This window comes from Alnus glutinosa, chromosome 3 (assembly GCF_958979055.1).
Source record: "Alnus glutinosa chromosome 3, dhAlnGlut1.1, whole genome shotgun sequence".
Classification (NCBI taxonomy): domain Eukaryota; kingdom Viridiplantae; phylum Streptophyta; class Magnoliopsida; order Fagales; family Betulaceae; genus Alnus; species Alnus glutinosa.
In genome coordinates, this window is record NC_084888.1 from 32,177,960 (window position 1) to 32,205,890 (window position 27,931).

The following is a 27,931-nucleotide window of genomic DNA, read 5'->3' on the forward strand; positions in this document are numbered from 1 at the left end:
TTTGTAGGTACCGAGAAATTGTTCGGTTTGGAGTTGGATTAAAACGTTGAATACAATGGATGAAGGGGAGCATTTGAATAATATGTTAGAAGCACGGAATGATGAACATGAAGAAGATAAAACGATAATTATTGATGGGAGGTGTTACGTATATATCGAAGTTTTTGTGATGGAAATGGGTAGAGCTCTCCTGAACCTCAAGTCTGAAGATGAGGATGGATGAGTCCATTTCCAGAGCTCGAGCAGCCTATCTTTAATATCTTCAATTAGAATCATGCTAAGCATGTGGACTTTTCCCCCTGCATGCCATCTTAATCAATCTTTATTCTCGTTCATAATGATTTCTTTTGCATAATATATTTAATATTTCAACTGCATATCAATTATGTTTGACCTATTTTTATGTATTTTCTGCGTCTGCAAACTCATGGCTTTGTTAATCTTATTAAAATTGCATGCTCTAATGATAGATTTGAAGAAAAAATAAGTCCTCTCAACTACTATTTTTAATGAACAAATTCTGTCCGATATCTCTAGAGTGATTGAGAGAACTCTCTAGAGAGCTCGTCTCTTTCCACTCCCTTTGAGTGTCTTGACTTTTCCTAATGAGTGTCAACCCTGCGAGGAAGGAGGAACGCACCCTCCTCCCTCTTCCACTCCCCTTCTTTTCTCTTTCCCTTTCTTTTTTCTTTCTTTTCTTTCTGTTTTTGTTTGAAGCTTGAAAGTCAGATTTACTGCACCTCCCTTCCCCCTCCACTGCCCACGTGCCTCTCCTTCACTTTCATCAACCTCCACTACAACTGTCGTCCACCTCCGTCGTTGCCACCGCCACTCCTTTTTTGCTCACACAACAAATTCATAGCTTCCCCTCTCTTGTTCCACTAGATCTATATAAATGATACACTCTTTTTGCCTATGGAGGCCGCAGATCCAAATGCATGTGGTCTCCACCAAGCCTACTTTGCGGAGTACCTCTCTCACTGGACACTGAGGCAGTATTCCTCTTCACTGATTCAATCACTTCAAGTGGTCCTTGTTAAAGTATATTTAGATTACCATAAAATTAAGGATTGGATGATGATTTGATTTAAGAATTTGATGAAATTGAATCACCTTAAATTAAGGAATTTCATTATGATTATATTTCATATATAAACTCTATAAATAGAGCATTTTTGTATTGTAAACTAATCAAGAAATAAAAAAACAAAATATAGCCCTTTGAGCTTTATACCGTAGACATAGGTCATAAACCGAATCACCACAAACGGTCATTTTCCCTGTACTTGCTTAGAAAAACCAAAAAAAAACTAATGATTTTCATACATAATTGCTGGTGCTCCAACTGTTTGTGAATGGTATTAAAACTTTGATATGGGAGCAACCAAGTCCCAAGTGTTAAAACTCTAAAGGGCACAATTTTGACTGTGGCCCCATTTAATTACCCCCTCTCTTCCCCTCTCCTTATTTTTACATTTCTCAAAAAAACATCAACTTCAAAATATTTTTAACCTTTTTTTTACTTTTTACATCATATCAACAATTTTTTATTATTATTAAAATAAAAAAAACTCACTACAATACAAATTTTTTTCATTTTTCATATAAATTATTTCTAACTTATATCACACCAATTACTTTTTACTTTCGCTTAAAAAAAAAAAAAAAAAAATCCCAGTAAAAGGGAGAGGGAAGAGGGGGGATAGTAATTAGAGAAATGATCCCTACACTCATTTCTCACAACAGCCCCACAACAAGCTGACGTGGCTGGTAATATTTTATTAATTTTTTACCAAAAAAAATGAAAACAAAACAAAAAAATAATAAAATATTACCAGCCACGTCAGCTTGTTGTGGGACTGTTGTAAGAAATAAGTGTAGGGATCATTTCTTTAGTAATTAAAGGGAGCCGCATTAAAATTTTCCTACAACAGCTGAATGTGATTTACACGTGGAGTGCAATATGTAGATAAGGCTGGATCCCAAGGATATATAATTATTAATTAATCACAATCAATGAGATTTATCTGGTAATATTTAGATTCTATCAATAAATAATAGCATCATAGTCATAGGTGTCTCATGTCATGTCTGCCTAATTACATGGTGTCCATTTCCATAATGCTTTTTACTATTTCTTGTTTGTTTTTTTCCCTTGCAAAATGATATTTTATGTTGTTGCTTTCCGAAAATTATATTATATATAGTTTAGTTAATTGCCTTCTCTCTGCCAAAAAGTTTGGGAAAAAAAAAAAAAAAAAACTTGGTGTACTATAATTTGATCTCTTTGGACTCCCCAAGAGCTTTTATGCATATATTCAACTGAAAAGATGTTGGGTAAACATGTTCATCCACAAAGCTGGGATAGTGCTGATGACGACGTTGCCGTGGAGACGTGGGCTAATGCTTATTATCATTACCTTAAAGATTTGAGATTTTGGTGTTAATGGGTACTTAAAACATGCAAAATATTTAACGGGTAACGTTAAAAATTATACTTTTATCTTGATTATTATCGTACTTGACTGATGTGACAGCGTCAATCAGTATTCGTTTAAAAAAAGATTCTTAAAAATTAATTGACACTATCAATTCAGCACGGTGAAACAGTAGTAGAATAAAACTTCTGATATCTATTTTTGATAATTTTAGACACCAATTAAACAGCTAATCCATATAATAATGGGGTTAGATAACTTAATAATCATACCAATTAATTTATCACTTCTTTAAATTTTAATTATAGTGTTATAAACATTTTTCTTTTCTATCATTAATCCAACCTTCCAAAACAAAAAGTTGGGTGGGATTAAGACACCGTAAATTCTCATGAAAAGACGGTCTCATGATTAAAATAATTTTTTATTATTTTTTATTATTATTATTATTTTTTTGATAATAAAGCATGCTTTAGTTAATAATTGGATTGATGGGTGAACCGTCCATGTCAAGAGTAAAAACAAAAACCCAAACAAGAAAATGACCTTTTATTGATTGATGTGTCCAAGGAGCATCAATAACAATATTTTATTTATATGATTGAATTTTATTTTATTTTATTTTATTTTATTTTATTTTTTTTTGAACAAATAGCATGTGCTATTTAGGATCTGAATGCCCTAAGGCTACATCATGAGCAATGAGGGACATGTCCCCCCACATACTCTTAAGTCAGAAGGATCTGACTTAAAAAACTACATATGTAGAATCTCAAATTTCACTAAAATTACAATTAGCTCCTAAACAAAGAAAATTCTAGTAAAACTTGAGCCACACATAAGCAATTGTACCGAGAAACAAGAGAATACACAAACACAACTAGCAGAAAATACAATTCAAAAACATCACAGGGGGAGCACTGCCTTCGCCGGAGACCGGCGCGTGTACAACACGCGCCTCCCCCGAAAACCGCCAGCCGACAGATCAGCCACCAGAGCCCCGACCGCCGCCTTTTATTTATATGACTGAATTTTGAATGAAGATCTGGTGAATTTTACAAATTCAGGCGCCTATTAAATTGTGTAGAATAGTTACATATTGTCATCAGAGCATGTAATTTTTACGTATGTTTTAAAAATTATGTAAGTAAAAGGTCGGTCCGGGCCTAAAATTATTATTTTTTTAAAAAAAATGTAATGATTGGTAGTTGAAAAAAGTTAAATATAACAAGTAGCAATTCGTAAATTAAGGAAAGGTGTAAATGAATAATAATTAAAAGAGAATAAAGGTATCTATAAAAAAAGAAAAAACAGATTAAAGGTAATTAGCCGGATTTTATAACCTGCGAAGCACTGAGCAATTTGGTCGGTAGTGGAATGCATTATACACGAAATGTTGACCAGATTCATCCATATGAGTTGGTTTGCAGCTTTTCTTCCGAACATCGCTTTGAATGCATGCACAAGGCATATGATGTTCCAGCTAACATGATTGATTCTATTGAATTACGGTGCGTTTGGATTCTGATTTTAAATCAAATTATAAAAAATGAATTAATGCTTGAGAATTGTGTTTTTTCAAATCGCAAGTAAGAGTTACTTTTTTGAAAACGTAAAATTTTAAAAGGGAACCTACGATTTTATAGGTCAAACTACGAATTAAACGGGTCAGACCCATCAACCATAGCCTATTAATTTTGTGTTAGGTTCATGAGTCGTGTAAAAAATTGTGAACTCTAAATGTCGTGTGTTGGGTTAAGCTTGTGTCGAGTCATGAGTATAAGACTATATGTCATTCATAACCTAACTAATTTAATTAAATGGGTCAGAACCCTTAATCCTAACCTGCTAATTTCGTGTTGCGTTCATATTGAATTTGTACGTCGTGTCAAAAAGTTACCAGTCCTATATTAATGTAAATTGCCACATGAATTTGCAGAAAGATTATAATAAAAATTGTACTGCTCCAAAATTTTTCCTGAGTTATTTAAGAATGTACATGCGAATACGGTTATTTGCAATATACGTAACATATTTTTACTAACCTGATCTGCACGTTTGTTGCAATTATTATCCGCATATTAGGTGATGGCCTTTTTGGGCTTATTTGAATTTCTATTTGAGCCTATTTTAAACGATTTTAAAAATAATTTAGGCCGATTTTTAGTGTTTTGCGCTTATTTTAATTTTTTTTTTTAAGTCATACTTTTTTAAAAATATATTAATTTCACATTATTTTTCCATTTGTGTCTAAATATTACACGAGAAAGTAATGTAACTAACTAAACTAATGTAAACATAATTTATATCTAATCTAAATCATCATCATTTTAGTATTAAAACACCAAAACGGCATTGTAAATATAATAAATTATTGGAGTCAGGCATGAGGGGTACTACCCAAAAGATAATTGTAAATAAATATAATAAATTATTAAGCGATGGGGTTTGGTGGTAATGAGTAGTGTAGTGCAAAATAGTTACAAAATTGGAGGGGCCAAGAGACAACTAGTCATGATGGATCAATTGGTGATAAGCACGTGATTTAATTTTTATATTACAAATATTGCTTTCATTGATAACGACACAACACTTTCATCCTGATCAAAGGATACTATTTATTTGGTTGAGTGTCTATTTCATCATCAGTGTTTAAATAAAGTTTGTTCATCTTACCTTATAAAATGATGTTATATTATTTAATTTTTTTTAATAATATTGACATTAAGAGTATTCATTTCGTTTGAAATTGAGAAAATTTTATTTAAAAGACGTGACAACCGTGAGTGAGAGAGTCGATGATAAATTGACTTGTTTTTTTCTTTTTCTTTTTTCTAATTGAATATGAAAAAATGCTACAAGGGAGAATCTTTTCCGCTTCTTATCTGAATGGAAGAGAAGATATGAGATCTTATGGAAATACTTCCAAAAACACGAGTGTAAGCAGCCAACTTAACTGAATAATGTGCATGAAAGTTGACACAACGAGACACTTTCAAAGCATTCCAGCTCTGAAATTAAGATAAAACTACACTAATATCTTAAATACAATTAGTAAAAGACCAAGAAGAGAAAAGATGAAGATTGTTGATAACAAGAATAACTAGAAGAGCATCCCCCTCCAAAACATGATCTCCGCGGTCAGAAGATGTAGCCAATCGATAAATCAAAAGGGCAGTAGAAGCTTCTCCAAGAAGTCTGTTTTTGAGTTGCAGCTAAAATAATAGTACCATCTCATCACTAATAACTGTTGTAGCTAGAAACAGCAAAATTACCTTGGACAGCAACATCAAAATATCATTTAATACATCTAGCAAAAGGAGGGGTCAATATAGAAGATAAAACTGGGTCACACCAAGCCTCACAATGCAAACCCAAAGTATATGGAATATGCTTAATTGATTGCTTTCTTAATTTGCATGATTGCTTTCTCTTGAGAAGGTTGAATTCCATCATGAATGAGTTTATTTTTGGCCATCCAGATCGATGAAGTCTAAAGTGAGAGAAGCAAACAATTTAAATTTCCTAACTTCAGATTCAGGAATAACAAGCATCAATACAGGAAAAATAATAGCACGAATCCGATCTAAAATATGTCTAGAGGCAAAAACAGAGAAAAGAATTAATAGGCCAACATGAGCTCCTCCATAAATTTTGAATTTTCTTTTTTGAAAGAGTGTAGAAAATGTTAATATTTTTGTTTTAATAAGAGAAATAAAAAAGAAAAGGTGTTGTCAAACAAAGACATCATCATCAGATTCAAATAAAACCTAGCTATAACAACAACCCACGTACACAATAGTTGAGCTGTTAATTAAAGATGAGGATTAAGCTTCTTGATGATTTATAGTTTATCTCTTGTAAGAGATCAACATGCAATACGTACATAATTATCCTCTATAACCGAATATTTAATTCCAAAAATACAAAACTTAATTATCATCTTATGAGTAAGACAAATACAATTTCCAACTCATGCACATTATAAACTCTTAGAGAGAAAGAGACAGCTTGGACAGCTGGTACGTATGGCTTTTTTGGGTGCATGTCTCTTTGCTTCTTTTTTATTTTTTATTTTTTGGGTGATCAATTAATAAGTAATTTAAATTGGTGATTAATTGGAATTTGATTGAATAATGGTATCACATGATGCCAATTGGCAGGCTTGGCAGCCAACATGTGCTATTCAAATGGGAAATGATGGAAAGGGGATAATGATTCAAGATATTCCAATATGATTCCAGAAGAGATAGAAGAAATAATATCAATGGGTACGTACGTACTGTCAACATTCATCAAGGCCATATTGTAGAATAAACGGTGTCGTACATAATATCCTCGATCATGAATATCACATTCCGATCTTCCTCTAGGAATTTATCCCAAAAAGAAAAGAAAAAAGCATTGATTAATGAGAGAGGATATATATCATGCATGTTGGCAGTCTGCATCACCATAAAATATTGATATTAAGAAAGTAAATACTAAACTTGCAGCAAAACAACATTCAAGTTGGGCTAATTCTATATAAAAAGATGTTTTAAGAAAATAGTGATGCTCGGGTTATTCTTATTTTAATTATAAGTTCCTTAAAAATTGATATAGCACATCACGTAATACTTATCATCTCCGCTGTTAAATAATTAAATTTTGTTGGTTTATGTTGTGTCACGTGACACTCATGTAAACAATAACGTGAATTTATAAGAAAATTATAATAAAAGTTGTATTACTCCAAATATTTTTTTTTAAAAAAAAAAAAAAAAAAAACTTGTGACAAGATGGATTTGTCTTAAAAGTTATAATGTTAAATTTGATGTTTTCAGATCGAAGGTGGACAGCACAGCATCTTATCCAACATCCTAGATGCCTAAACCTAGAAGCAACCCATGTGCATGAACTTGTCATCAAATGGAGAATGGGTTTATAATTAATGCACAATTGTAAATGCTGCTACTTTGGAAGTATATAAATTAATTAATTATAATTAAGACTATATATTTGTTGCCCACATGAAGCATTTTTTTTCATTCTATATATGCTCACATATGAAAAAATAATAATAATAATAATAATAATAATTCGAATCACTTTCCTTATTAATGATGAAAACTGTGGAGAATCGGAGTCGAATTCAAAATCTCCAACGTACACATGCGGTGATGAAGGAGACAATAATTGAGACCGGCAGGTGTAGCCCATAGAATAAAGCTAAACCTAAAACCAGAGCATGTTGTAATAATAATATATGAACATGGATCGGGACACTGATCTTATCATCTTACTAAAATTTTGAGAAGATATTGCTGGTCTGATCTGCGTCGACAATGTCAACTGTTGAGGGCTCCATCTCCTATGCTAACGGTAACGTTAAATTTTGGTCCGACGTGATTTTCTTATATTGCGATTTTAACAGTAATATTAATTTTAAGAGGATACAAGAAATACATTAATCTTCTTTCTAATATTATACAATAATAGTTAATCGTAAAATTTCGAGTTCTGTTACTCAAAGACAGGTATTTAGCTCATTGGGTTTAGTTTTTTTATTATTATTATTATTTGGATGAATAAGAGTTTTATAAACCAAACACAACTACAACGCTCCAAAAAATTGGAACCATTCACCCGAAAGGGCATACAACAACGAAAAAGAAACAAGAAAAACAACAGCCCAGGCAAATTAACTGGAGAGGAGTCGGTCTTTTATACACAGAGACTTTTTTGTAATTTTATATGGTGTGAAATTACAAAAATACCTATGAGTATAAAGGACCGGTTCCTCTCCAGTTCTTCTCAACTAGAGAGGATACTACTTCCTTACACTAAAGCACACCTATTACAAAAACACTGCAAAAACAACAAACACGTACAGCCAACTACTTCAAGATAAATTCTATAGATTTCAAATCTGCATAAGTCTAACATTATCAGCAGTCCTCCGGTATGTTCCCTTCCCCATAAGCCTCGATCTGACTTCCCATTTGATTCTGGCAATGAAGAGGTATGGGTTTAGGTTACATTTGGTAAACTGTAATAATGGTTGTCTCGGAATACGAACGAGTATTACTTGAAATACAAGAAGCTGGATGGAATGAAATAATCATTTCGAAGCACCTAGCTGTGGTGGAATTAAATTTCAACCAAAATTTTTAAAATACCCTGATAAAAAAAATGTGTTACTGATATTTCGTTACATATTCAGTATGCTAGCAGTCACAATAATGAAACTTATTCAAATTCACGCCATTTTTTTCTTCAATTACTAATGCTCTGTTTGTTTCGGCGTAAAATGATTTCGGCATTTTACGGTGGTTGGTAAGGGCGAAAATAATGGTCAACAAAAATCATTTTCGGTTTGACCGTAAAAACTTTTTTAATTTTTGAAAAACGATTTACGGTTTTAAAAACTGTAAATCGTTTTTCGCAATTAAACTTTTGTTCCTTGCACGCATATTTGATATCCGATTGCTGGAATCCAGCAATGGTCGGTCGTCGGAATCCAGGTAGCGCTGGAATTCGGCAACATCCGGCCATACCAGATTCCGGCCATGGTTAGAAGCCAGCCGGATCTAGCCAAAATGGCAGGGATCCGGCCGGATCCGGAGGAGTCCAGCCAGATTCGGCCAAACATGCTAGCCAGAATCCGGCAATGGGGACTGGACATTGCCAGATTCCGGCGGCAATTGCATTTTTGCCTTTCGTAATTTTTTCGTGCGTACCAAATATTCCTGGAAAATATTTTTGAGAAAATCGAAAATAATTTCGTTGAAAGTATTTTACTACAGAAATCATTTTACGTCGAAACAAACGGAGTATAAATACACAATTAATGTACAGAAGTTGAGGATTTACTAGCTAGCCAGTAAAGGACATGATAAATTAAGGTTTTTTAATTACCAGTTGTACAATTAATGTAAAGATGTTGAAGATTTGCTTGCTAGTTAAAAATGGCAAAAATCATCTCTTATCATCCTCCACAACCTCTTTGGCTCTATATAAGCAATACAAGGGAGTGTATCACACGCATCTTAAGATGACAATAATAGTATCATAGAGATGGGTTTTTTTTTTTTTTTTTTTTTGAGAACTTTATTTAAAGGTATCCAATTTTCAAAACATCTCAATAATAGGCACTACGTTAGGATTTGTTGTTAAATCATACCAAAATTTTCAAAATACCCATGTGTTTATTTTTTAAAAAAAATTATAAAAAGTTTCAAAGATTCAGGCATGAGTATTTTGAAGTTTTCGTTAAATTCTGACCAACACCTAAATCCTACCATTTTTTTTTCTAAAAAAAATGAAGGGTATTTTAAAAAAATTTGCAAGATTTAATTGCAAATCTTAAAGAAATACTTGTTATTGAGACGTTTTGAAAATTGAATACCCTAATTTGAGACATTTTGAAATTCAGTACCCTTAAGTCAAAAAATGTGATATATAATTTGGTACCCTTAAGTGATGAAGTTGTCCTTTTTTTTTTTTCTTTTTTTCTTCTTTTATTTTTTTTAAAAAAGCTTATCCCCATTATCTCACAATTCGTTTTACTTTCCAAATTGTAATTCAGTTTTTTTTCATCTCTGTTGCTACGAGAGATCCAAATGATAAATAAAGATATAAGAATAGTCTTCACTTCTTATTGTGAGCTTCATTCCCGAAAGTGGAGGATTAACAACCCCTAAGCAGTAAGCACGGATTTGATTGTGAGTTCATTGAGCTTCATGATGATAAATTGTTGTAACCAAGGCTTGTTTGATTTTATGTGAATTTATATTTATTTTAATATGCGGTTATTTAAAAAAAAAAATTTGAAATAGTGCAACAATTTTTGGTTAAGAAAAGGTGTTTCGAATTTTTATGAAAAATAGTTACCGATTAATAACTGGCCTTCAATAACCGTATAACTGTTAGTTGCGGTGACGGTTATTTAAAAATGAATAAATGCCTAAACATGTTGTGGTTTCCATTAAAATTAATAAAATAACCGCAACAGCAACCGCGGTTGTTTATACACTTTTAATTGGTAGTTAATGTCATGCCAGCAACTCATATGACTCGATCATTTAAAAAAAAAAAATGATATAAATATTTATAGATAAAGGATCTTCATATTTGCTAAAGGGAAAACTCGGTCTTCTTTTCTTTTTTTCTTTTTAAATTTAATCATCCAGTCTTTTTATTTGCTAAAGAAGAATGTATAAATTTATCATCGTGTTCTCGAGAGATTTGGACCGTTCATAGTTATAGGAAAAAAGAAAAAAAGAAAAATAGTAGTTGTTCACTACTTATTTAATGCGGAGTGTGCGTAGAAAAATTAAAATTTATAAAAATAAATATTAATGTTCTTAAATTTATTGATTTGTGCATAAATACCGAAAACAAAACATTTCTTTAAACCTATTGATTCAATCAGTACACATGCTAGGAATAAAGGCATCAAAACCTCTCTAGAAATTATATTCACTAAAACACAATAAACAAAACAAAGCATAACCTTAAAATAGGCTTAAGAGTTAAGATTACTAAAAAAAATGCCAACTCCTAATCCTAAGGTTAGTATAAAATCCTAATGGAATTAAATAAGAACTCATAATTCTTAACTATCAATGAATCCTAATAAAAAAATAAATAAAAATTAAAGACTTAAAATGTTTCTTTTTACAAATTAGAAAGCTTAAAAATAACTTTTTGAGCCCTTCCCCACCTTTTTTTTTTTTTTTTTTTTTTTTTTTTTTTTTTTTTTTGAGGGGTCGTGACCCACGCTAGCTCCCTCTAGCTCTGTCATAGTACAACTCCCCAAAATTTTAAAATTTCTCCCATCAAAAGAAGTACTTTTATAGTTTTCCCTTGGTATGAATATTTTTTGTTTGGGGAGTGATACAACAATCATACAACACCCCTTCATAATGGGTGGGCCCCATACACTGTGGGACCCACCCCTTGTGAAGGAGTGTTGTATGATTGTTGTACACTTGGTGTACAACTATCATTATTCTTTTTGTTTTGTCCCAACCTAAAAAGGTGTATGTTGAGAATAATTTCACTCGGCTAGGCCTATTTGAAAGATTACAAGTCTTTGAGTTCACATTGACTCATTGCGGACTCGTAGTCCATCAGATATGAGTTTGCAAGTACGAATTTAGATATCCTAGAGCCTCGGGAACCGACATAACTAACCAAAGGCGACGATATACAGTCCTAAAAAATTCGAGATTACACTTCTTGGAAATTCAAGATTAAAATTAATCTCGAATTTGCCGCCTAGAATCCTGCTGTGAGGAAAGAATCATAGTTTGTGAAAGTAGAGGATTTTGAGTTCAGGCCAAACTCTGACCGCACTCCTAAGTCAAGAGAGGAGCACAGAATCCTAATGCAATTGAGCCTTCAACACAGCCCATAAATAGGCCTTTACACCAGATATAAACTTAAGACTAAATTATCGTGCTTAAATATTATTTTCTCTCAAAAACTTACTTAGACAACGGAGTGAGATCTGCAGGATATCCTGATGTGTTCTTTTGATGGTGTTGGTTCTTTTTACAGTGGAACAAGTATTCCTGAGACGTGAAGAATATCGGTGATCGTCAGCTCACGCTATCCGAAAACTGTACCAATAAATTAATCATATATATATATATATATATAGAGAGTAATGATTCACTACCACCTAAATATACAATTTTTCACCACCTTACCTATTGGCAAGGTGGTCCCCCACTTTAATTTATTTTTAAAAAATAAAAAAACTCAAAAAGTAGTGAGAGACCACCTTGCCACATAGGCAAGGTGGTGAAAAATTGTATATTTAGGTGGCATTGAATCATTATCCATATATATATATATATATATATATATATATATATATATATATATATATATATATATATTCTGAATGAATAAGGATTCCTAAAAGAAAAGACTTTTAATCCTTTATTTATTTCAATTTCAAAGACGTATTGCGGATCTGCATCATTATCGGCTATTAGGCTAAATTATTTTCAAATTTTAGTTAAAGTAACGATATCTGAACTTATTAATCTCTATTTTAACAATAGAAGTTAACTATAATCATAACAGCTGTCAATTGCCTGACTATCCATTTTGCCAAGTCATCAAGAGGGAAAAAAGAATGATTGGTCTTACCATGCAATTAAAAATCCAGAAGAGATCCTCACCATTGACAATTGTCTGCCACCGTCTTAATCCAACGGCTGAGACGTAGGTTAAATCCAAGCCTGAATTAACTACGTACGCGCACATCCGCATGTTTTTCACGGTACGGAGTTCCAACCAGTCATCGTCAACATTCACGTACAGAGGCCAGAGAGAGAGAGGTGTATAAATTGCAGAGCAGAGAAGAGCGCGCAGTGTGAGTAGAGTGAGAGAATACACTGTACACATAATCTTCTCTCTGTTTCTCTCTGATTCTGAAAGCAGAGCGAGCTTTTTCTTCTTCTTCTTCTTCACGAGTTTCCTCGGATCTTGAATCCGAGAAAAAGACATCGCAAAAGAGTTTTACTTCCACTTTTGGTATGAAACTCCCAAAGCTGCCACAACTCTGTGGGTGTGGGTGTGTGTGTGTGTGTTTTGTGTTGTGTGAGTCGGACTTTGTTATTTCGTTCTGTTTGGGTGCGGAGAAAACTGACAATTAGACAAGAGAATTCCATGCGATGAAATCATTTTCTCTATTAACTCTAAGCAATCGTGTGTCTTGTCCGGGCTTGATCAACGTGAAATCACTCGAAGCCTGAGACTCTAGTATGTTTTCGTTTCCCGTACTTTCTCGGCAGCCAAACAGAGCATAAACGCAAGGCTGAAGGCTCCAACTTCAACTTCAAAATTTGCGGAATATATATATATATATATACACACTCCTATTTAGTTTTTGCCAATTTACGCGTTATGTTAGTTTCTAGCGCCGGATTCGCGTAACCTGTAGATTTTCAACGTTCATTTTAGGTAATTCCGTTCAAAGACACTGCCCGAGAATTCAAAAAAAGCGAATTGCAATACATGCAATATATGGATTCGAATCCTCAGGCTCTTAACATATTTTGAATTGTTTTCCTTATATAATTCAACTGGGCTAAGCTCCAATTTAGAAACCCAAAAATCTCATTATTCTTGAAATTGATTTGGCCTCAAAGGTTAGTGAAGTTTGCGACTTTTACAGGGGGCGATTGAAAGAATTAAGAGAGGAAGATGAACAACTCGGTCTCGGATCACAGCTTTTACATTGAGAGTGATGAAGAAGAGGACGCCCAGAAGGAATTCGACAAAGGCGAAGGCAACAACAACGATGGCAATGTTTCGGATTACTCCGATTCTTCGGCCGACGACAACCCGCAGCAGAACAAACCCAGTTCTTACAACACCTCTTGGCCTCAAAGTTACAGGTTTTCTCCCTAATCCCTCTTTCTTCCTCTGTTTATGTTCTGCTCCCACTCTGTTTAGCTTCACTGATTTCTTTGCTGTTTAATTATTTTCTTTGGTTTATTTCACTCAATATATGGGTTCTTATGTGTCTTCGATTAGCTTTGGTAGGAGTATCTTTTCACTGTTGAAAATATGCTTTTGATTAGAACAAATTACTGAGCTTCGATTAGATTTGCTGTTTTCTCTCACCCCTGGGCCCTCTGCACGGGCTTAGAGTAGAAATTAATAGGAGATCCGGATCCCTTGTCTTCGACCTACATAGGTGGCAAAGAGTGAGAGTAATTTTTCCAGGCTTGGATATACGATTATGATGTCTTTTGTTTGGTTTTTTCTTGGTGGTAAAAATCCTGGACTGTCTTGTTGTGGTAATCAGTTTTCCAGAAAAGGAAAGGGAGTACTGTAGAAGTGCTCTGACGTTCTCACTGGTCTCCCTGACCGTGATTGTTGGGCAAAAAGGCAAAAGTTGAGTAGTTTGGTAATTGAATGGTTGGATTTACTCTCAAACATAACATCAATCAATATGCTTCTGCATGAACTTGGCTTTATATATATCCTTTTCTGACTGTTGGATAATGTTGTGATTGATTCTGGTGGCATATCTCTTACATGGGACCTGCAAATTGAACATTCAGATTGATTAGTCTGTTTACAAACTTGAGTTTTGGATTAACTAGTTTATATGGTTATTAGTTCGATCATCCAATTTTCTGAGTTCAATCTAGTCAGGCTTCATAAATTTCTATGTTATGATGATATTTCACCAGATTTTCCAACCTTCTTCAAAAGTAATTGCAGATTGCTAGCTTGTACATTGATTTATCATGTATACTATACTCATTGCCATTTGATCAATGTTTCAGGCAGTCTATTGATTTATATAGTAGTGTACCATCTCCAAGCATTGGGTTTCTGGGCACGCCTACACTGTCAAGATTTGGCAGTTCATTTCTTTCCTCGTCACTCACAAGAAGACACACTCCAGAAACATTACCAACTGTGACAAAACCGTTGTTAGATGAGCAACAGCAGCAACAGAGACGTAGTTCGCATTCTCTGCTTCCTCCTATTCCATCAAGAAGATCTTCTATAAAGAAGGGTGAGAAACCATCAAAGGTTTCACATGAACTCCCAAACTCTCACCAATGCTCATATGGACAATCTTTGCTAAATGGTATGCTCATCCTTTCTATTTATCAGTGACATGGTTAGGTTTGAATCACATATTGTGAGTGTGTGTATGGGCGTTTTTCTTGGACTGAATCTGTGATAGAGACATTAAGGCATGACACAAGTCTTTAATCCTGTTGTTCTATCCACTAGAACTTCTAAAAACTGCTCTTCAGTTAACAGTAAATTCTCTTTCCGCAGTATTTATGTTAACCTTAAGCATTTTCTAGAGATTACCCATTCCTAAGGTCCCTCCCTTTCTATATAGGCATCCACCTCCATGGTTGGCTGAGTTGACTGCATTTACATGAAAATATAATCAGATTGCCTTTAAATGTAAATTGAGACATCAAAACGTGTTTTACTTGCAAATCTATCATCATGTAGCACTATACTGAAATGAATCAGTTGTTAGATTTTCAAATTGTACCCACCACCTACTATATGATAAGATTATAACATCACTTCAAGTCTTCAACAGAACTAGTTGCATTATGTCTCTATACGGAAGAAACAAAACACATTAAGTGCCAAATAGGCAGAACCTAAGCCAATGAAGAGCAGCCATCTGTGACCTGTTTGAGTTAGTACATTATCCTTATCAGTTATCCAATCCGTTTGTGTTGCCAATTTATTTTTTATTATTATTTTTATTTTTATATAAGTACTTCAACAAAAATTACAACAAAGAAAAATATAGAGCTGGGCAACCCAACAAAGAACTCTGAAATAACCACATCAATGTAGGTAAACAAAAAATAAAAGGAAATGCAACAAATAAATGATGTGGCCCTATATATCCTTGGTACAAAGATTAAGAAAAATGTTCGCCACTAAAGACGATTTTGTAAGGTACACCATGAATGACACAGCCAAGAGGCGTAAGAACAGCCCCAAACCTCAAAAGGTCCAAAAACCCAAACTGTAGCCTAGCAAAGAAACAACTACAGTAGCATACCCAAAGGTGAACCACCACAGTAGAGAAGACACTGATGAAGGTTAAAACAAAGCCTAAGGTGAAGATAGCTTTAACAGCCTGAAAAAAAAAAAAAACGACGGGGAACACAGTGATGGCATGCGTGTCAAGTAAGATCTGGCGGAGGAAAGTAGATCTAACTTCAAAAAATTTGATCCAAAATCCTTGACAAATCCGGCTAGAGCCGGTGAAGGAGGGAGATAACTGGTGATGGTAGTAAGAAAAAGATAAACAAAGCTTCCAAAAAGGTAAATAAAGATAGAGAAAACTCTAGCAGAATAGGGGCCTCAAAGGAGGTGTTAGTAGCGGGGAAAGGGAGGGATAGAGGAGAAAAAAGGAAGAAGGAGAAGAGGGAGAGAAGCTTTGAGCTCCCCTCCTCCCATGACTTTTGGTGCAGAGAGCTTATCAGGAGAGAGAATAGAGGTTTTTAGTTTAGGCAATTTTTCCGTATTTTAGTACTGTTTTAAAAAGATTGGTACAAGTACAACGAAAGAGCATTGATCCTAAGTCGGCCTTTCACCCTCAGGGACCACTTATGCCAATCATGCAGTATCACTTGGTCACCTTCACTGCCTGATCACATGGCTCAAAATAGAGTTCAAGCTGTCTATCAGTACATCTTCTTATTATCGCCATTATATCAATAAACAGAATATGTGACTTTCTTCTTACACCTATGAGATGTATATAGACACGTACGTCTTATTTCAGCTAATGCGGCCTACATGTTGCAGTATGCATAAAAAACCAAAACCTGCCTTCAAACATGACAGACATTGCTTGACGTCTATATATATATATATATATATATATATATATATATATATATTGTATACTGATCTGCCTCTTTGCCTTTATCTGTAGCAATTATTATCACTTATCCACTTTCCAACAAACCTGACTATATTTCACATGAGCTATGACGTGTCAGTTCAATCCCTATTGCATATGGTGCACATGGTGCACATGGAAGATCAACTAACAAACAAGACAATAAGCCTGTAAACTTACACGCTCATTAACTGCACGTAAACCTTTTTGTAAAAACAGAGTATTCATATGCGTTTTAAAGTTTTACCCAAGCTTTGTAAAAAAATTCTGATCAATCCCAGTTATGCAGGTATAAATGTTCTCTGTGGAGTTGGAATCCTTTCAACTCCTTATGCTGTCAAAGAAGGAGGATGGGCTGGGCTCTCCATTTTGTTTGTATTTGCAGTGCTTTCTTTCTATACGGGAATCCTCCTGCGCTACTGCTTGGATAGCGAACCTGGGCTTGAGACATATCCAGACATTGGCCAAGCTGCATTTGGTAAAGCTGGCCGAATTGCCGTCTCGGTACGTCTAGTTGACTATCTTTCTTTTTTCCTCTTTTTCTAAAGTTAATTCTCCCAGTCAAATAACGGAAAGTGTAAATAAAGTTGCAAAGGTTTCATGAAATAGCTAGACACTCGTAATATTTTCCATTCAATGGAAGTTTCACTAATTTTATTTCTGTCCTTCATGCAATTTCTTTTTGGTGGGTGCAGGTAATATTATACGCGGAACTATATGTAAGTATTGCTGGCTTGATTGAGTGAGTTTTTCTTTTCTTTTTCTTTTTTGTCTTTTGTTTTGTTTTTTTGCTTTTGGGTGTGTAATTGTTCTAGATTTGGATCTCTGTTATTAGGGAACAGTTTAAGAAAGAGAGGTTGCGAAGCCCACTTGCCTGAACAGGTGGGCCCCGCATCCTACATTTCCAAGGACCCCACTCTGTGAAATTCGAGCAGCCTAATAACATATCATCTTCCAATTGTTCCACCCATAATTGTTTAGATAGAATGGTAAAAGGAAACAGTAAACTAGATTACAGGGGGAGCGACTAAATATCCTTGAGCCTCACATCCAAATATAATTGATTGAGACCCACTGTATACTGGGTCCACATTTTGGAAATTATTGGCTGAGCCCTTGTGTTTCTGACCAAGTCAATGAGTGAAATGAGCAAAGACAAAACAACATTTGACTTCTTTCTTGTGATACCTGATTACCACAGCTCCCATTTGTCTACATGCTGCACATTATTGGTGGCTGCTAATATTGGTCCCAAAAGGCTAATGATTGTTGTACATCACCTTTGTGTATATCAAGACATATAGTGTATACCAAGATATATGCGGGACTCACATGCATGGGTGTAGGTCCTACATCAAGAGTACACCAAGATATATATAGGACCTACATGTATGGGTTTCACACTCAATTTGTCTTAGTGTACATTTGATGTACACCAAGGTGATATGCAAATAACATATCTCCATTTGATTTTACATCCCAGTACCTTCATAGACTATCTTATAGCACTCTCTTCACTCTGCTGAGTCCTATAAGGTAGCTAAAAAACAGCTAATGGAACTTAACGTTTGGTGGATATCAGCATCACTACTGTTGCTACAGCATTTGTATAAGAAGTTAGCTTAATTTGATCGTTTTTGTGCTAAGTTCGTTTGAAATTTTTTATTTTTGGACACAAGAGAAAGGAGTAGATATCAATCCTAATTCTGTCATGCTAACATCTTGGAATTTTAGTGCAAAGTAGAGGAGAAGAAGATTCCAAACCACATCAGTTTTAGCATAAAATACATCAAGAGTCACCATCAAATATTTTTCTGGAAATCATCCTGTTTGACCATAATTAACCCCTTCCATGTGCAAAACAGCTGATTGCTTAGCCAATGACAGATTTGTCCATGATAGGTTATTGACGTTGAATTTTTGGTCTTAAACTCTTTACACTGCATTGAGTACTGAATTAATCTTTCTGGTTTATCTTTTCAATGTTTTCACTTCCAGTACCAGAACTGCTTAAACTAACGTAAAACATTGACACGATCTCAAATCAGGATCAGGTGGGAAGAACATTTAAGAATACATTAACTTTTTCTTGAATCATGGGTTAATATTCTTCTTATTCTCTACTCCTGTACATCTATTTCACTGAGGCTACACACTGAAAATTTCTCCCATGCAGGCTTGTTGCATTGAATATATAATTTTGGAGAGCGACAACTTGTCTTCACTATTTCCAAATGCGCACCTAAGTTTGGGTTCATTCAACTTAAATTCACACATTCTGTTCGCATTGATGACAACCGTTGCTGTTCTTCCTACTGTTTGGCTTAGAGACCTCAGTGTTCTTAGTTATATATCCGGTATGTAGGTAATTTATGCTTTTTGCAAGTCAGGTATAACTACTTAGTGTATCATTTTCATCATTTTGTAAACCAAGTTGTAATTTGTTTAGTTATTCTTGGCCTCTCCTTCCAGCTGGTGGAGTCATTGCATCAGTCCTGGTAGTCCTATGCTTATTTTGGGCTGGTCTGGTCGATGAAGTCGGCTTCCAAAGCAAAGAGACAACACTGAACCTTGCAACTCTTCCGGTTGCTATTGGTCTCTATGGTTACTGCTACTCAGGACATGCAGTTTTCCCGAATATCTATACTTCAATGGCAAGACCAAGCCAATACCCTGCAGTCCTCTTAACATGGTAAAAACTCAAGATGCTCTACCATTCTACCCCGAAGACTCAAAAGTTTTCTATCCCTAGTTTTGTCCACAACTGATTCTGTTGTCTATGCAGTTTTGGTGTTTGTACTTTGATGTTTACTGGGGTTGCTGTTATGGGGTACAAAATGTTTGGAGAATCAACACTGTCGCAGTTCACTCTTAACATGCCCCAGGATTTGGTTGCCACCAAGATAGCAGTGTGGACTACGGTATGCTCATTAAATTTTCATTATGAAATATATTCTTAATGAGTTTGCTTTGTTTCTTTTTAGCATGCGTACATCAGGTTTCATCACCCAGCTAGTATTTTTTGAGTGGTACCAGGGGTGTCTTTTTTATTGTTTTTATTAGGGGAAACTATATTTACCCCCTCTAACTACAACTTTTTGTGCAACGTCCCCCCAATCTACCATTGGGGTTACAATGTCCTCCTTCCTCGACATAAAATGACAAAAATACCCTCCATAACATAAAAAAAGAAAATCAGAAAAAGTAAGTCATTTTTTAAGGAGGGTATTTCTGTTATTTTAGCTTTTAGGTCACAGAAGGGAAACATTGCAACTCAAATGGTAAATTGAAAGAGACAATGCAAAAATTAAAACATTGGAGGGGACATTGCAAAAATGATGATAGATAGAGAGGGGTAAATGTAGTTATCCCTTTTTATTAAGTACACATCATTTAGTACAACAAAACGTCACTTTAGCAGCATTGTCCCACAGAGCCATCTAAGCTCTTATAAAATGTTTCCGGTGCTACTGTAGACCTAGGAGAATCATTGTTAAACTTCTTTCAACTGGCAAGTCGCATTGTTCTTCTTGGTTAGCCAACCTTTTAGTTCACTACGATATAGGCTTATATCTTTGTTTGTACAAGGTTCCAGGGTACCATAATTACACATTAGCCAGGTTGTTTTTGGGCTTAATTGTTTGTCCTTGCCCACTTCAAACTTTTAGTGTACAGAGTAATTTCTGCGTGTTATGATTCTTGTCTTCAACCATTTAACATACAAACTAGAGGCTAAAATCATTTTTGTTGTTCTTTTGCAGGTAGTTAACCCTTTAACCAAATATCCTTTTTGTGATACATGTTGGTAATGCTCAAACAGTCTAGCATGTGTTTTTGTTGGTAAGTAGTCTAGCATATCCTTAAAACTCTTCTTAGAAAACAGGGTAGCCCTTTTCTCTTTGTCAACAATCTGTTTGGAACAAGAGTTTCAAGAAACTTTTAGTTTGATATTCTTTCACTATGGTGAAAAAATAGGAGGGAAGGGAAAATATTGGGTAAAGATGAAAGTCCTGCTGGCGTCCAAATCTTTAATTCACCGATACTATATGCATCGCAAGCATGTATTGAGGGCACCATTTTCTCTCTAAGCATAATGGACTAGTGTGTTTCTTTATGAGCATTATGCCTCTCTTTTCCAGCTGAAAAATTCAGAAAACTGTGTGTAGACATATGCCCTAAGCCTCATTTTCCTTTCCAGTTACAAACTACAGAAATGACATTAATTTCAGCTCTTAAAGATTTGTTAGATGTCCATCAAAATTGAGTGACCCATTATATTTTCAGAATGAGGGCTGTGAAAGAACTATAATTCCAAAGTGGCACTCTTTTATCTTCTTTACTTGCTTCTGTTTACAAATAACAACTTCGAGTAAGGCAACATGGAGCCTAATTATATGAAATACTTTAGCGTCTATATTACTCAAGATAAAGAAAGAATGGTTTCTCCTTAATTAGAACCACATATGCATTAACCATGTCTCCAGTTGCGATGAGTTTGGAGGAGTTTATACCAGCAAACCACAGCAAGTCTTTTATATATTGTGTCTTCATTAGAACAGCACTGGTGGTGTCTACCTTGATTGTGGGTCTCGCCATCCCCTTCTTCGGTAAGTCTCTCTCTAAAATTTCTTTATCTATTCGTTTCCACTCCAAGAGAACTGTTATGGCCTCACAGAAATGAAGAAACAAGTAAATAAGCAAGTTATTGGCCTACTAAATTCTCAAATATCTTTCTTTAAGCGAAACTGTCATTAGAAGAAACCCAGAGTTTTGCAGTTTTAGTGTAGATTCATTTGCTGTTGGATTATATGAAACATACTGGTTCTACTGCTAAACATTCTGCATAATTGCCCAGTGTTACATTATCATTATATTTTCATCTTATTTCAGGTCTGGTAATGTCATTGATTGGATCTTTGCTCACAATGCTTGTAGTAAGTTTTCTTCTGCCAATTAATGTCTCTGCCCCTTCTAGTACTAGTGACATTGCATTTGGCTCAAAGATGTATATAATTTCGAAGCAGTAAATGTGTTAATTATGTTAAAACTTGTTTCTGTGGCAGACCTTGATACTTCCTTGTGCTTGTTTCCTGAGCATTTTGAGGGGGAAAATTACCCGTTTTCAGGTACATCTTGCTTATTATATTTACTTCTTACTACTATATATTTAGTTATTATGTTTTTCTTCTTCTTACTCTTTTTTCTTTTTCTTTTTTCTTTCTTCCATTTCAGGCAGCACTTTGCAGTATAATTATTACTGTAGGTGTCATATCATCTGCCTTTGGAACATATTCGGCCCTCGCGAAAATTGTTGAGAATTTGAGTCATTGAAGTTTATGGGACATCTCAAATGTTGGAGACAGTTTGATTACGTACTCTAGATTTATATGATCTCATCCATGCTCCATTTCCAATTTTGGGTTCTGTATCACTCTATAGCTTCCCTTTGGTGTTCCTATATTTTTCAATGATTTTTTTTGTATTGCTACTGAAAAATAAATTGAGCATAATTATGTTACGATTCTTATGTCCCACGTGTGAGCAAATAAAAAACCACAACAAAAACAACTAAAAATAAAGAAAAATAAATTGAGCATAATTATGTTATGATTCTTATGCCACATCGATCAGCTTTGACGTCCATTGCCTCATACTCCATCTTCTCAGGATTTCTCCCCGCATCCTTCTCAATGACCTACTTCTCCTTGGCTACTCTCTACTCGGCTCACTTGTCTCCATTGTTGAGAAGCTTCATACGGCTATTCGTCTTCTCGGCTCTTAACTTTGTCACAAGGTGCTCTCCTGCCACGATGACCTTCTCGCCTTACTCTCGTCCCTCCACCACTCCAAGCTCACCCTCTCTACCTTATGGTCCTTTCTCTCCTCCTTCCATCACGCCAATCGTGAGAGAGAGAGGAAAAAAAAAAAAAACTTATAGATTGAGCTACAATAGCACATTTTGGAGAGGCCTTACAATTTGCATTTCCAGCTCAACTCCATTTTAGAAAGTGGATGGGTAGTCGGATGGAAGCCTTTTGGAGAGCTTTTATCTAAATTTTAGATAGCAAGCTACCCCAACCAAATGCACAACAAGCAAGGCCATATAAATTTACTCAATCTTGACCATCACCATTTCTTGCTCAAAGTTGACATACATACCCATACCAATTAAGAATTGCAACAAGGAACAATAAAAAATAAAAAAAAATAAAAAATTGAATTTTGCTTGCTTTTAGTGAAAAAAGTATTGGAGTTCTCTTGTGCAAAAATAAATGATAGAAATTACAAGACTGAGAGAGAATTTCAATTATTTTTTTACTGGAGATACTTTTTACCGTTTATTCTTATACATAAAATCTCTGGTGCCAAACTCTTAATTATTAATTTAAAAAATAATTGAAGATTTATCATATTAATATTTATCATTTTAAAAATATTATAAAAAAAATAAATATTGATATTATGAATATTAACTTAATAAAAATAGTAAAGATGCATGTTACATGTATCAAAATTTTACCCAATAGAAATAGAATACACTATTATACTAGTACGTTAAAATCCATGGCATGGTCGTTGATCTGAAAAGTTAAAACGTGGGAAAAGATAAAGAAAAACACAAAAGCAAAGAAAGAAAGAGAATAATAAGCATTTGAAGGCAAAAAAAGATTCAACGTCAATGAAACGCAATTCCATTCCGGTGGCCGCAAACGCCGTGAGACTAATCAGCATTTGGGACCCGCCACTCTTCCTTAACGTTGTTTCTTTTTACTTTCCAAACAGCTTTTTGTCTCTCTAGGACTCTCTCTCTCTCTCTCACTGTTTCCGACTCCGACATGTCCGACGTTCTTGTACGGCTACGACCCAGTCCCAGAACCCTGAGAGCAGGGATCTCCCGAGACTTCCGGAGACCGACTCTTGGAAATCTCTTAGTTTCAGGCTCAGGCGCCAGAGCGTTTTCTCTGTCCAGAAAAGCCCTGGTTTTTCCCGGGAAAATTCGTGTAGTCGGAGGGAGGTCTTCATCGAAGCTAAGCGCTTGGACCCAAGAGGGGTCGTTGCAGGAGCTCGATGACTCGCCTGTGTCCGTGGAGCTCCACCCCGTTTGCAGCGAGACCCAGTTCGATCGGGTGCTCGCGGAGGCTCAGCAGCTCGAGGAACCGGTCATCTTCGTTTGGTATGGGGTTTTGATTTTGTGAAACTTTTTATTTCGTTCCGGTGGGTTTCCTGTATTGGGTTGTTTGGTTGCGGAGAAAAAATGTGAGAGGAGGAAAAGGAATGTGTCAAGTTTTAATCTTGTGGTGTTTTTTTGTTTAAATGCTCAATTTGATTGCTAAGATGATGTTGGGAAGGTGAATGAAACATGAAGTTATTCATCCAAAAAAAAAGAAAAAGAATGAAACATGAAGTTTGGATCTGTTTCAGGTTTGTTTGTCATTTTCTGGATACAAAAGATTTGAATGTTTGTTTCATGTTATTTTGAACAGTTTCTAAGTAACCAAATTGGCTATTAGGATTCGAATTAGAAGTCTATTTTGTTGCAATTAGCAGGTTTGCCATTTCTCTTCTTAAGAATGTTTTGTACTTCTGAGCAGCTATGGGAAAAGATTAGAGTTATTTGTTATAATGGCTTTGAGATGAAGGGATTAATTTTGTGGAATATGAGGCTAATACCACTCATCTTGTTTTTCTCGGTTTTGTTTGTTAAAAAAAATTGGTATTGTATTACAACTATCTACTTTACTTATTAACTTAAATAACTGATTTTTAGCATCACATATGTGAAAATACATCGGAATCATTTCATTGAAATGGGTTTTTAAAGTGAGGGTATATGAACTTGTAGGATGGCAGGCTGGTGCAGAAAATGTATATATTTGAAACCCAAACTGGAAAAGTTGGCTGCAGATTACTATCCAAGGTTAGGTTGACTTTTTCTGAATATCTAACACAATTTAGTTGACATGTGACAATGGGAGAACGAAAACATAAAAACAAAAAACAGAAAAAAAAAAGAAAAAAAAAAAAGAAAAAAAAAAAAGGAGTTGTTATTTGGTTTGAGTTGGCACAGTGTATGCATAGTAGCTTCACCACTAGCTTCATTAATTATTTTGCATCAATTTCAAGTTGCATCATAACAGTTTCATTTTGCTGAACTAATACAACCCATTCATGAAAGCTTTAAAATCCACAACCTTCTTAGCCCTTCCAACGAAGCTCCAAACTCTAAAAGAGGCTTTCCTTGAGGATATCCTCAGCCATTAAAGTTTTTTCTGTCCTTTGTTTGCTGGAACCATCAAACTTGTTATTCAAATTTGGGTGGTTCGGTTGCATCTTATTTCATCATGATTTCAAACATGTCCTGCAAAAGTGACATTGAAAATAGGAACAGCTGACTAAATAACCTAATTCACAGTAACTCTTCTATTGCATGATTAGGGTATGGGGCATTTTTGTGTAATGCCCCCTTGCTTGGATCTTCAATATCATAACTGTGAAACTGTTCTTTTCCGTAACTAGACCAAAAACATTTGGAAATCAAGTCTATTATTGTATCACTCTTTGGCCAATTTTGAGAATTTGTTTCCAGAATCCAGATTCCAGAGATGTAGGGCTGTTTCAACTTAAATGAGAAATAACCTCCATAGGAATTTAAGATCCTTGTTTCTTTTTCCCAGATAAGATGAGCCAAAGCTGGAATGAAAGTGGAAAGCACTTTTATCTTCTTTATCCAAAATATCTTCAGTCATATTCCTTCATAAAGGAATGAGAGTGGGACAGCTTTCAGTTGGAAAACAAGATCTATTTTCTCCATAAAAGGCATGAGCTAGAGCTGGCTGAAAATGTGAAAGGGCTTATATTGAATGTTTGGATCTTTAATGCAGACTATTATCCTTCAGAATCCATGTCCTTTTTTTTTTTTTGAATTAGATAATCTTCCCAGTCGCATTCCCAATATTGTTTCTTGTTCTCATTATGCTTATGCATAGTGTTCTACAAATATCATCTGTTGGGCCGCATGCTGAATTGGACCTGTGTACATAATCATATGAATAGACATGAATAACAAATTGAGAAACATCACATGACACATTCATAGTTGTGTACTAGAAAATAATATTAATGATAACAATGGTAATCAGGGAAAACATTTTCAAAGTGAAACCAGTCAAGCACTGGATGCATATTTTCCCGAGTGTGTTTCTGTCTTTATAAGTGAGAATTGAAGCGTATAGTATCATATAGAGTGGCTTAGATACTCCATTAGTAAGAATTAATTTTGAGAACTGATTTGTTGCAGATTGCGGTTCTACCGCATTGATGTTAATACAGTTCCACACAAGCTTGTCGCTCGTGCAGGAGTCACTGTAAGTTTCTCATGATGCTCCAAATTTTTGGGTTTTTGGCATGGAGTTTGATTGCTGCATAACTGTATAAGCTTCAAAGGATTGCCTGACAGGGATTATCTACCTGAGTGATACATGGTTCTTTCATCATTTGAGTAATCTACATTATTCCTATATTTACGGTGTCACCTAGTTTTATAGCAGTAGGTGTAGTTTTGATGAGTATATAGTGTATGGAGACAGAAACAGAGAAGTAGAGTTTTCTTTTCTTTTCTTTTCTGAAATTTTTTTAGGGTAGGGAGCATCAAGGATTGTGGAAAATGTGTCAAGGACCGGTGGCTTTTGAATTCTGTCAGCTCTCCCCTCGGGTCGCACTATCCAACTTTAAAGCAAACATGCCAAAACTTTGTTATTATCTTACTTAAGAATTGGCAACTTGGATGAAATATGAATATGCTTGGCCCTTGCTCTTTCTTCTTTTCTTCTTCCTTTCTGTGTCTAAATTGAGGCACTTATCAATTTTATCAATCCCATTGTTCTATATTGCTTCTGCCATACATGCATGCAGACTGTTGACTTAATTATATTTCCTTTTCCATGCATGTGTGTGGTGGGATCCGAAATATGTGTAGAAGATGCCTACTATACAGGTAAAAGTTCCATTGCAATCGAATGTCTTTAAGGAACTTGGTATGTTATTTCTTTCGTAGTGATGAAGAATGATTATGTTACAGCTGTGGAAGGATAGCAAGAAACAAGCTGAGATCATTGGTAGCCACAAAGCATATTTGGTAGTCAACGAAGTCCGTCAAATGATTGAAAATGAGGATGCCATGTAAGTCATGGTAGTACAGCAGAAACATCTTTTTTCTTCCCCCCCCCTTCATTCCCATTCTACAATATCATATAGAGGGAGATCAAATTTGTAATCTTTTTTCTTTTTTTAATAAATGTTCTTTCTCTCAAAATTTCTTTTGGGGAAAAAATATATTGAAATAAAATTGAGTCTTGTGCTTGCCATTGCTTTGCTCTATGTAAAGTGTATGCAACAAGAGGTGTTTTTGATGCTACACAATCTGTAGATTTTCCCTGAAAATGATCCCAGCAACAAAACAAAAAAAGAAAAGCATTTTATTTCTTTCTTTTTGGTCTTACCACAATGGAGGGGTTATCTGCAAGTTGAATTGATTATTCTGCAACAGAGCCAATTATTACTTCCTTCTTTCTGCTACGATGCTCGCTTATAAGGTACTTAAAACATTTCATGAAGCCAAATACTGTAAAATGTCACAATTTAATTGTTAGGAACATAAACTATTGAACTGAAACCATTACTCTTTTGAGTCTTGAGGGGGTCAAGAATTACCCTGGCTCTTGGTATCTATTAAACTGGTGGTGGCTGATATTTGCTGCGGGTATCTACTCAATACAAGAACACCAAGATGCTCATTTCTTATCATTGACCTTTTCAAAACTAGACAGTATTTTTGCCATCACTCTGATGCCAATGCCAGTTCTGGGCTTCTTCTAAAAAGTTCTTTCAGGCCTTTTTTATAGACAAAAATTTTATTTTTCAACGCAATTCCAAACAATCTCTTCAACTGGTGGCTGGGAGAAAGAGTGAAAGGGAACAGCAAACTGGTTTTATCTAATTTATAAGAAAACATGTGAAGCTGCTACACAGAATGCTCAGCACAAAACAAAAGAAACCCTGTTTGGCCATGCATCTCCTTTCT

The 27,931-nt window shown here is 34.9% G+C and overlaps 2 protein-coding genes across 5 annotated transcripts; both read left to right on the top strand.

Moving 5' to 3' along the window:
• The first annotated feature begins 12,792 nt into the window (after window positions 1-12,792).
• On the top strand, window positions 12,793-22,369 carry LOC133863001 (amino acid transporter AVT1C-like). Of its 3 annotated transcripts, none has more exons than XM_062298965.1 (13): window positions 12,793-12,810; window positions 13,615-13,837; window positions 14,738-15,048; window positions 17,141-17,355; window positions 17,547-17,570; window positions 19,028-19,208; window positions 19,324-19,543; window positions 19,637-19,772; window positions 20,613-20,632; window positions 21,313-21,458; window positions 21,742-21,785; window positions 21,915-21,977; window positions 22,084-22,369. In XM_062298965.1, the coding sequence occupies exons 2-13, from the start codon at window positions 13,644-13,646 to the stop codon at window positions 22,180-22,182; spliced, it is 1,653 nt and encodes a 550-aa protein (XP_062154949.1). In that variant the 5' UTR covers window positions 12,793-12,810; window positions 13,615-13,643; the 3' UTR covers window positions 22,183-22,369. The 3 variants fall into 3 exon arrangements, with proteins under 3 accessions (XP_062154949.1, XP_062154948.1, XP_062154947.1); XM_062298964.1 differs by lacking the exon at window positions 12,793-12,810 and adding an exon at window positions 12,817-13,005; XM_062298963.1 differs by lacking the exon at window positions 12,793-12,810 and adding an exon at window positions 12,817-12,971.
• A 1,115-nt stretch (window positions 22,370-23,484) lies between these two features.
• Window positions 23,485-27,215, top strand: LOC133862257 (thioredoxin-like 3-2, chloroplastic). 2 transcript variants are annotated; one of them, XM_062298030.1, is made up of 5 exons: window positions 23,485-24,025; window positions 24,695-24,769; window positions 26,150-26,216; window positions 26,831-26,845; window positions 26,930-27,215. In XM_062298030.1, the coding sequence occupies exons 1-5, from the start codon at window positions 23,688-23,690 to the stop codon at window positions 27,032-27,034; spliced, it is 600 nt and encodes a 199-aa protein (XP_062154014.1). In that variant the 5' UTR covers window positions 23,485-23,687; the 3' UTR covers window positions 27,035-27,215. The 2 variants fall into 2 exon arrangements, with proteins under 2 accessions (XP_062154014.1, XP_062154013.1); XM_062298029.1 differs by having other exon boundaries at window positions 23,488-24,025; window positions 26,828-26,845.
• The last annotated feature ends 716 nt before the right edge of the window (window positions 27,216-27,931 follow it).

What these genes read in the sequence shown, in the direction of transcription:
- LOC133863001 (XM_062298965.1), top strand. Translation starts at nt 13,644, where the DNA reads ATGAACAACTCGGTCTCGGATCACAGCTTTTACATTGAGAGTGATGAA. An exon ending in TATTATACGCGGAACTATAT is followed by an intron (nt 17,571 to 19,027) that starts GTAAGTATTGCT and finishes TCTCCCATGCAG; the next exon opens with GCTTGTTGCATTGAATATAT. An exon ending in GGAAAATTACCCGTTTTCAG is followed by an intron (nt 21,978 to 22,083) that starts GTACATCTTGCT and finishes CTTCCATTTCAG; the next exon opens with GCAGCACTTTGCAGTATAAT.
- LOC133862257 (XM_062298029.1), top strand. Translation starts at nt 23,688, where the DNA reads ATGTCCGACGTTCTTGTACGGCTACGACCCAGTCCCAGAACCCTGAGA. An exon ending in GAACCGGTCATCTTCGTTTG is followed by an intron (nt 24,026 to 24,694) that starts GTATGGGGTTTT and finishes ATGAACTTGTAG; the next exon opens with GATGGCAGGCTGGTGCAGAA. An exon ending in GCTGCAGATTACTATCCAAG is followed by an intron (nt 24,770 to 26,149) that starts GTTAGGTTGACT and finishes GATTTGTTGCAG; the next exon opens with ATTGCGGTTCTACCGCATTG.